The sequence below is a fragment of the Neomonachus schauinslandi genome, chromosome 1 (genome assembly GCF_002201575.2).
Source record: "Neomonachus schauinslandi chromosome 1, ASM220157v2, whole genome shotgun sequence".
NCBI classification, from domain to species: Eukaryota; Metazoa; Chordata; class Mammalia; order Carnivora; family Phocidae; genus Neomonachus; species Neomonachus schauinslandi.
The window spans coordinates 211,479,898-211,489,625 of NC_058403.1; the positions used below are offsets into that span (position 1 = coordinate 211,479,898).

A 9,728-nucleotide genomic window follows, 5' to 3' on the forward strand; every position below is an offset into this window, starting at 1 on the left:
CCTGGGATCATGACCTGAGCCGAAGGCAGACGCTTAACCACTGAGCCACCCAGGCACCCAAAATCAAAGATTTAAATAAGTGAAGATATAGACCATGTCCATGGATAAGACTCAACATCATAGGGGCGGGGCAGTGGAGCTCATGACTCTTGATCTTAGGGTTTTTTTTTTTTTTAAAGATTTTATTTATTTATTCATGAGAGACAGAGAGAGAGAGAGAGAGAGAGGCAGAGGGAGAAGCAGGCTCCCAAGGAGCAGGAAGCCCGATGTGGGACTCGATCCCAGGACCCTGAGATCATGACCTGAGCCAAAGGCAGACGCTTAACCATCTGAGCCACCCAGGTGCCCGATCTTAGGGTTTTAAGTCCAAGCCCCACATTGGGTGTAGAGATTACTTAAAAATAAAATCTAAAAAAAATAAAAGACAACATAGTAAAAATGTCAGGTGTTCCTCAATTGATATGCAGGTGCAATTCCTATCAAAATCCCAGCAAGATTTTTTGGTAGGTTTAGGCAAGGTTGGCCTAAAGTGCAGGCAGCCTAAAGGGCACTCAGACCTTCCTGCTATGTTCCTGCCCTGTCCTCTCTGACACATTCTTTGCTACCCTGACACTTTGCTCCTCCTTATCGCACATCCAGGCCTTTGCTTAGACAGGTCCCTCCTTGTGAACCCTCTGCCCAGTCTCTGCGCTGTACTGAAAGCCTCCCAGTGGCCCCCTCCTCCATAACTCCTGCAGGCCTCCCAGACCTCCTGGGGAGACCAGAGAGGCTGGGATTTCCCCTAGGACAAGCTGGACCCAGCACCCGCCCATTGCTGGCAGGGGAGGGAGCTGGGGAGCTGACAGAAGAGGAAATTCCCCTGAACCTGTTTCTCTGCTTCCTGGCTCAGCTGGGGCACCCACTGGAAGGAGAGGCCAGGCCATGGCCTCAGCCCTAAGCCCACTCCGGGTCCCCAAACACAAGGGTGCTCTACCCTCACACTACTATGAGAGCTTTCTGGAGAAGAAGGGACCCCACGACCAGGTAAGGCGGGGCAGGAAGCTGGCACAGCTGGGCTCCTAGGTGGCTGGCGGCCCTTCTCTGAGCCTAGAACTCTGCATCTGGCCGAGGGGGCGGGGTGGGTACTGGGTACTAGACGGAGCGGGGCGAATGCTGGGGGCTGGAAAAGGTTCTGTCCACCGCCAGGCTGATTTATCTCTTTCTCTTTGCCTCTCCCTGCCTGTCTCCATGTATCTCCCTCTTGGTCTCTCTGTCTCTTGGATACAGGGAGGATCAGGGACTTCCACCAGGAAATGGGAAGGCTTCTGACTCCCATACCCCACCCCCAACCCCTAAGTAACCATGAACCTCAGCGGCAGGGGTCAAGGCTAGGACAGGTGGCATGTGGGGACCCTGAAAGCTGAGGGGGCCACATACGGCAGGACCAAATACTCCTTCCCCGGAAGCCCCATCTCTCCCTCCCCACTGCTCATGCTCATCTCCTGCTACAACCCCAAACACCCACCCACTGCTATCCGGGCCCACCCCCAGAGCCACCAGAAGGAACCCCCAGTTCCCTCCTCCCTGCCTTGTGCCTCCAAGTGCCCACATCCTCCCCAGCCTAGACAGCATTGAGACCACAGGGGCTCAGAAAGGCCTGGCCCCAGAGTGCGAGACCCAGGTTCACATCCCTGCTCCATGCCTTCCTGACTCCCAGGCCTTGGACAAGTGACTCTCTGTCTTTGTGCCTCAGTTTTCTCTAATACAAAATGGGTACACGAGGGCCCTAGTCATGGTTACAGGAGAGGGGTAGCCCTCAGTGGTCTGTGGACCCGACTCCGCAAGCGCTGGTGCTTTACTGGTATTCACACCCCCAATTCTCACAACATCCTCCGAGGTAGGTACATCCCTATGGCCATTTTATAGGTGGGGAAACTGAGGCACAGAGCACTTAACTATCTTGTGCAATGGTGTATAGTGGGTCCATGAGGAAGCAGGTCTGACCATGCTGAGTTTAATCACTTATTACTCTGTTCCCCGTGCCTGGAACATAGTAGGTCCTCAGTAAATGTTAAATGTGTCTATATATCTACGGACAGATGGGGGGTGGGTGGATATGTGGATGAATAGATGGATGGATAGATGGATAGGGAGGCAGATGGATGGAACGATAGGTGGATTGATGAATGGATGCTAGCTGTCAATACGAGAGCTATCCTTATTATCATTATGGACTAATTAAAGTACCTCCTCCTTCAGGAAGTCTTCCCAGATTCCCACTTGGAGGGCCTTTCCCGTCCTCTGTATCTCAAGGTTCCGGGTCTGTCCCTCCCGGGGTACTAATTTCTCTTCCCTGGAGGATTTTGGTATCTATGCTTTCTCTTTCTTTTTAAGGTTTTATTTATTTGAGAGATAGCATAAGTCGGGGTGGGGGGGCAGGGGCAGAGGGAGAGAGAGAATCCTCAAGCAGACTCCCCACTGAGCACAGAGCCCTAAGCAGGGCCCAATCTCGGGACCCTGAGCTCATGACCTGAGCCAAAACCAAGAGTCGGACGCTTTACCAACTGAGCCACCCAGGCACCCCAGATTTTAGTATCTATGCTTTCTATATTCTTCTGGAAGATGATCTATTTCGAAACAGAAGCCAAATCCCATTTATTATTTTGCCTGTAACACAACTGGGTGCAGAGTAGGTGTTCGGGGAATATTTGCTGGAAAAAAACCCTAGAATCTTACGGTCTTAGCTGTATCAGTCCCTTAGACCTCCAAGAAATTTAGGACATTTGCAATTCAGAATCCTGGGGAGACATCCTGAATCTCCTGTACTTCTAGAGTCCAGAACCTTGTAAAATTAGGAGATCCCAATAAATATTTATGGGGTGGATATGGAGAAGGGGGATATATGTATGTGTGGATGAGTAAGTAGATGGGTGGGTGGGTAGGTGGATGGTTAGTTCAACTTTCTCCTAGAGCTCCTACCTCTGTACACTGGGGGGCTGCTCTGGATCTCCCATCCCTTCAAAATTCTCTTTGGTCCTTTCTCAAAGAATAACAGATCCCAAGGGGCTGGGCCATGGATGGAGAGGGCCTCCCAGAGAAGGAAACATTTGTACAAAGACCCAAAGCAGGTGATGAAGGAAACCGTGTGAAGATCTGGGGAAGAGTATCCAGGCAGAGAGAACAGCCAGTGCAAAGGTCCTGAGAAAGGAGTGGTGTCATGGAGGTACCCAGATTTGCCTTCTCACCTTCTGCTCTCTATCTTTGGTCCTCAGGATTACAAGAAGTTCTGGGCAGGCCTCCAGGGTTGCACTCTTTATTTCTATAATAGCAATCGGGACTCCCAGGTAAGGATGGGCATGAGGGCTCATGGTGGGTGTGGCCAAGCCAAAGGGCCTGAGGAACCGCAAGCCTGGTGCTCAGACTCCTGCTTCTGGATCCCCAGCACGTGGAGAAGTTAGGCCTAGGAGCATTTGTGAGGCTCACCGATGAGGCGCCCTGGGGAAACTCAAGAGACACTGACATCTATTTCAGCCTGGTCCTCTGGAACCAAGAGATCAAGTTCAAGGTAGGCCCGTCCCTCCCTGTCACACTCACACACTAGCATGGAGTCACACGGGGTCTACCACTGGGTTAGTGACCCGGGGCAACTCACTTTTCTATGCCTTGGTTTCTACAACTGCAAAACGTGTAGTATAATACGTGTAGTCATAACAAGATGTGAGCCCCGTGGATCATCACGGCCCACATGCAATCTTTCAGCCAACGTTATTGAGCACCTACTGTGTGCCTGACACTCTCCTAGTCACACAGCCGTGAACAAGACAATTAAAAATCCCCACCCTTGTGGAGTTTAGAGTCTAGTGGGAAGACACACAATAAACAGTATAAATGGGTGAAATGTCTGGAGTGTCAGGTGGCGGGAGATGTTAGGGAAAGGACAGAGGGGGGTTGGGGTGCAGTGTTACACAGGGTGACCAGGGAAGGCCTTACTGAGGACCCGAAGGAGGAAAGGGAGCCAGCAATGTGGATAGCTGTGAAATGGCTCTTTAGCTGAGGCCTGGCATGTTGGAGGAGCACGGAGGAGGCCCAGGTGGCTGGAGCAGAGTGAGGTGTGGGGGAGGGAGGCGGGCGGAGAGCAGAGGGCAGGGAGAGGAGGGGGGCTGTGTGGTGCAGGGCCCTGTGTGGGCCCTGGGGAGGACTTGAGCTTTTACTCCAAAGGAGGTGGGAGTCCTGGGAGGGTTTAGGGATACATGGGAGATACATGATCTGATTTATGTTGTTTTATGTTATTTACTTATTTATTTTTAAGATTTTATTTATTCATTTGAGAGAGAAGGCGTACAAGAGGGGGTGGGGGCTGGGGCAGAGGGAGAGGGAGAAGCAGGGAGCCTGATGGGGCGCTGCATCTCAGGGGATCCTGACCTGAGCCAAAGGACTTTCAAAACAACACAAACCGGGGCGCCTGGGTGGCTCAGTCGTTAAGCGTCTGCCTTTGGCTCAGGTCATGATCCCAGGGTCCTGGGATCGAGCCCCACGTGGGGCTCCCTGCTCCGCGGGAAGCCTGCTTCTCCCTCTCCCACTCCCTCTGTTGTGTTCCTGCTCTAGCTGTCTCTCTCTCTGTCAAATAAATAAATCTTAAAAAAACAAAACAAAACAAAACAAAAACACAAACCAGGGGCGCCTGGGTGGCTCAGTCGGTTAGGCATCTGCCTTTGGCTCAGGTCATGATCCCAGGGTCCTGGGAGGGAGCTCTGGGTTGGGCTCCCTGCTCAGCGGGGAGTCTGCTTCTCCCTCTGCCCCTCCCCCTGCTCGTGCTCTCTCGCTCACTCTCTCTCTCAAAATAAAATAAGATCTTAAAAAAAAGTTGATGTAGAATAAATAAAAGAGACAAATAAATTAATGTTGATTCAGTGACATTACAGGATAGCATCCCACATTACTAAGGACTTAAGTTCAGACGTCCTGAATTAACACGTCCTTACTCATTTAACCTTGAAAACTACTAGTATTCCTCATCCCCATTTCACAGATGAATGGGCCGAGGCTCATCGACATGGACTCTTTCTCTTTCCCTCCCCAGGTAGAGAGCCTGGAGTCTCGGGAGATGTGGAAAGGCTTCATCCTGACGGTGGTCGAGGTAAGAGCGGTCGCCTGCTCAGAACCCTCTTTCCTCTTTCCATCCTACATCCATCAAACCAGCCTCCTCTCACACGGCGGCCGTGAGCCAGGTGGAGCCCACAGACGTAAAATATGTAAAAGTTACCTGCCGTTATTTAAAAGCCTGGAGTTTTTGTCAACATTCCTGATTTCTCTTTTAGTCATTTGTCCTCTGCCTGGCCCCTGCAGGCCGCTGGGTTTGAGACCCTACATTTATTCTAGCATCTGATCTGTCCTCCCCATCAGCGAAGTGACTTCACGTCCCCTCCAAAGCCTCTTTGCCCCTGCCCTGGGTGGCTGCAGAACCCGGGTTCCCATCCTGGCTCGGCCCGCACCCCGGTCTCAGGGTGCCCGTCGGTGACACGGGCACAAGCCGCTCGTGCCCTAACGGCCGGGCGTCCTCGGGTGCCCCATCGCCCCTCAGCTGCGTGTACCGTCGAACCTGACCCTGCTGCCGGGACACCTGTATATGATGGCCGAGGCCCTGGCCAAAGAGGAGGCGCGCCGCGCGTTCGAGGTGCCCTCGTGAGTGCCCCGCCGGGCCGAGCGGCCCCGGGACGGCGGCGGACGGAGGCGCGGGGCTGGGGACGGGGGGGAGGCCAGCCGGGTGCGCGCGGCCGGGTCCAGGTGCTGGGGGGCGGGGCTTCGCGGGAGGGCGGGGCTGGGATCCAGGGGCGGGGTCTGCCCTGAGTGAGGGACGCGGCGCGCCCCAGCTGCTTCCTGGAGGTGAGCCGGCTGGAGGCGCAGCTACTCCTGGAGCGCTATCCCGATTGCGGAAACCTGCTGCTGCGACCCAGCGGGAACGGCGGGGACGACGTGTCGGTCACCACGCGCCAGACGCTCAATGGGTGCGCCTGCGCGGCGCCGGGGCCGGGGAGGGAGGAGGAGCGAGCGTGGGGGCGGAGTCAGAGCTGGGACGGGGGTAGGCCCTAGGGGCGGGGCCAGAGCTCCCGGGGCACGAGGTGCTGAGGTTGGCCCCGCCCCGGGATGGGTGGGTAGTGTCAATGCCTGGGGGCGGGGCTAGAGGCCAGGAAGGGCGGTGGATCCCCTTGGGGGAGGAGTTAGACCCTGGAGCCGGGACGGGACTCTGTAGGTGAGGTCAGACCTTTGGATTAGGATCGGCTCTTCGGGGCGGAGTCGGAGTTGGGTCTGGGCATCTGGAGCAGGGAAGAGGTCAAATCCAGGGGTGGTAACCAGTCCCTTGGGCGGAGTCAGGACCCTGTGGGTGGAGTCATGGCCCGGCCCTCCCTGTGGTGGTTGAATCAGGCTTTGGAGGTGGAACCACTCTGGGGGCGGATCAGAGCCTGACATTAAAGCTTCCTTTGGGATAGGGGCGCCTGGGTGGCTCAGCCGTTAAGCGTCTGCCTTCGGCTCAGGTCACGATCCCAGGACTCTGGGATCGAGCCCCGCATCAGGGCTCCCTGCTCTGCGGGAAGCCTGCTTCTCCCTCTCCCACTCCCTCTGCTTGTGTTCCCTCTCTCGCTGTGTCTCTCTCTGTCAAATAAATAAAATCTTAAAAAAAAAAAAAAGGTTCCTTTGGGATAGTCTGGTGAGGGGTCGGGCCAGTTGAAGGTGGAGTCAGAACCCCGGGGGCGGCCCAGTAGGGAGGCAGAGCCCAGTAGGGAAGCGGGGCCCCTTGGATGGAGCCATCAGGGCATGGTCCTCCCTGGGGGCAGTGGCAGGACCAGCGGCATGGTCTTCCTGGAGGGTGCAGTCAGTTGAGGGCCTGGTTCTCCGCATAGAGCCACGCCAGGACCGGGCGTGGTCAGTGTGCAGGGGAGCAAGAAGAGTTTAGGCCCGGGGCGCCTGGGTGGCTCAGTCGTTAAGCGTCTGCCTTCGGCTCAGGTCATGATCTCAGGGTCCTGGGATCGAGCCCCACATCGGGCTCCCTGCTCCGCAGGAGGCCTGCTTCTCCCTCTCCCACTCCCCCTGCTTGTGTTCCCTCTCTCGCTGTGTCTCTCTCTGTCAAAGAAATAAATAAAATCTTTAAAAAAAAAAAAAAAGAAGAGTTTAGGCCCCCCGTGGGGGCGGAGTCAGGACAAGGGGCGGGGTTCTCCCCGGTCTGAGCCGGTCCACCCACTCACCACTGTCACCACTGTCTGTGCAGGAAGTCGGTGGTCCGGCATTACAAGGTGAAGCGTGAGGGCCCCAAGTATGTGATCGACGTGGAGGAGCCGGTGAGCGTTGGTCCGGGGTCCCGGGGTGCGTAGTGGTGGGGTCTGCGCCCCTTCCGCAACAGCTTTAACTGCGGCCCCTATCCGTCTCCAGTTCTTCTGTGCCTCACTCGACGCAGTGATCAACTATTTCGTGTCACACACCAATAACGCGCTGGTGCCCTTCCTGCTGGACGAACACTACGAGAAGGTTCTAGGTGGGTGCGGTCTCAGGGAACTCGCGGGACCCAGTACGTGCCTCTCCGGCTCCTGCCCCCACGGGCCACCCCTGGGTCGATGCCCAGCCACCGCACCTCCTCTAGGACGGATCTCTGTTCTAGGCCACGTGGAGGCGGATAAAGAGAACGGCGAGAGTGTGTGGGTGGCGCGCTCGACCCCCGCGGCGCCCGGCGCAGGTGATGCCCCCGCCCTGCGGGCACCGCTGGGCCACAGTGGGGAGAGACCTGGGACCCACACGGCACCGCCCGTGTCCAATCTTGCACCCAGAGTTGCAACGACCCAGAAATTACCTAGATCCTGCCCTCCGGGTTGTGGAGCCCGATACACTCCCAGCCCTGTGCGGTTGAACCTGGGGATGGAGGCAGAGGTGCCTAGACGGGCAGAGAAAGAGGGCAGAATAGGAGGAAGGCTTCCTGGAGGAGGGGGTGTTGCTTAAGGTCTCAAAGGATTTCAGTAGGTAGAGATGGGCTTCACCTGGAGCAAGAAACTACCCAGAGTATCCCCGGTGGCTGTTGAGGTGGGAGGCGGTCCCGTTTATGGAGCAGGGAGAAGGGGCGGGAAAGGTCTGTGGGGTAAGCAGCCTGGTCCTCCTGGGGCTGGGCAGATGTGGCGGGACCCTTGTGCACGCTGGGCATGTATGTACACACACACACACACACACACACTGCACACTCACGAACACGAACTGCATCCGTCTGCATAATCAGAAGCTCATTTGTAGACACCAAATGGCCGAGGGCTCCACACATGCGTGAGTACCAGTGTCCCACAGTTCATCCTGTGTCGCACACATACACACACCTAAGCCACAACCAGGCACGCACACACAGATGCTCACCCGCGAGCGCAAATTCAGACATTTCTAGGTACACGGGTGTGCACCCTGATGGAGACGAACACCTGAGCACATACTTTAGTATCCACGCAGTGTCCTGCACGTACACACGTTTAGGGGCGTGTGTACAAACGCTTTACATATATTCAACTATGCAGATTCACTCAGTGTACATGTTTATACTACACAGGGACATGCACACGCACAGGGTCACATGCCTGAATCCTGGCATGAGTACATGCATCCTCATTCGGAGGCCAACAGACCCACGCGAAGGTGTCCCTGCACCACATGGGCCCAGACAGGAACTGCCGTTTCCCACCAGGGCCTGCACCTGCCTCGGATGGCCCCAAGCAGCTGCCTCCCGTGCCCATCACACCTGTGGCAAGCCAGGGCAGGTCACCCCCACTCCTGAACCAGGAGGAGAACTATGTGATCCCCACTGGAGATGACCCAGCTGCCAACTACGTGAACGGGGATGGTAGGTGGGGAGGGAGCCAAGGAGAGATGGGGACAGGGGGAGGGGGCTCAAAGCCGGATGTGACACGGCACACCGTTGTCCATACAGTGCCTTCCCCCAGTCGGCCGGTCCCAAAGCCCAGGAAGTTGGCAAAGGCGCTCAAGCCACCCGTTGCCCCCAAGCCAGGTAGGGGTCCCTCCTCCCCGGCCCTTCCCTCATCCAGCCCAGAGCCAGCCTCAGCCTTCACCTCTTCATCTGCCTTCTCCAGAGCCCAAAGGCCTCAGCGGCGGCCTGGCCAAGAAGCTAGCAGTCGGCTCAATGCAGACTCTCTTCCCCACAACAGGTGAGGCGTGTGGGGGTCGATGCAGGGTGGGCCTCCCAGGCAGGTGGCCTGCGCAGTCACACGGGACCCCCCACTCTGAAGCTCCCCATGCTCGGTCTAACGCTGAGCCATCTTGAAATTCCTCCAGGCTTTTGAGTACATCTTCACCTTTCACGGGGCCCCGCAGATTTTGCAGCACGTCGTGGGTGGGTGTGGGGTTGGGGGGACAGCATGCACTGGGGATCCCTGGTGCAGCGGAGGCCTCGGTCACATCCCCCCCCCCCCCAGGGTTGGCAGATTTGACGGCGGAGCTGGAAGAGAAACTGCAGCGGAGGCGGGCTCTGGAGCACTCTGCTGGACACGCTGGGGATCAATGAGCCGGGCTCGGGCTTCCGAAGTCAGCCGGGCCGACCGCTCCTCCCAGAATAAAAGTTCCAGTGATCCCAGGGCCGATGTGTCCGGCCTGGCTTGGGGTGGGGGCGGGGGGATGGGGGGGCTGTGAGCGTCTGTCAGATGCTGCCCACAGCAGGCCCCACTTGCTCAGCAAAACCTGCCACCTGACCCTACAAGAAAGGCCCGTTT

General features: G+C 56.7%; 1 protein-coding gene across 2 annotated transcripts; it reads left to right on the forward strand.

Moving 5' to 3' along the window:
• The first annotated feature begins 873 nt into the window (after positions 1-873).
• On the forward strand, positions 874-9,588 carry STAP2 (signal transducing adaptor family member 2). 2 transcript variants are annotated; one of them, XM_021705324.2, is made up of 13 exons: positions 874-1,023; positions 3,252-3,323; positions 3,422-3,544; positions 5,060-5,116; positions 5,561-5,661; positions 5,850-5,984; positions 7,244-7,313; positions 7,405-7,507; positions 7,631-7,705; positions 8,690-8,845; positions 8,933-9,010; positions 9,093-9,167; positions 9,435-9,588. In XM_021705324.2, the coding sequence occupies exons 1-13, from the start codon at positions 922-924 to the stop codon at positions 9,521-9,523; spliced, it is 1,236 nt and encodes a 411-aa protein (XP_021560999.1). In that variant the 5' UTR covers positions 874-921; the 3' UTR covers positions 9,524-9,588. The 2 variants fall into 2 exon arrangements, with proteins under 2 accessions (XP_021560999.1, XP_021561000.1); XM_021705325.2 differs by lacking the exon at positions 8,933-9,010 and having other exon boundaries at positions 888-1,023.
• Positions 9,589-9,728: the final 140 nt, after the last annotated feature.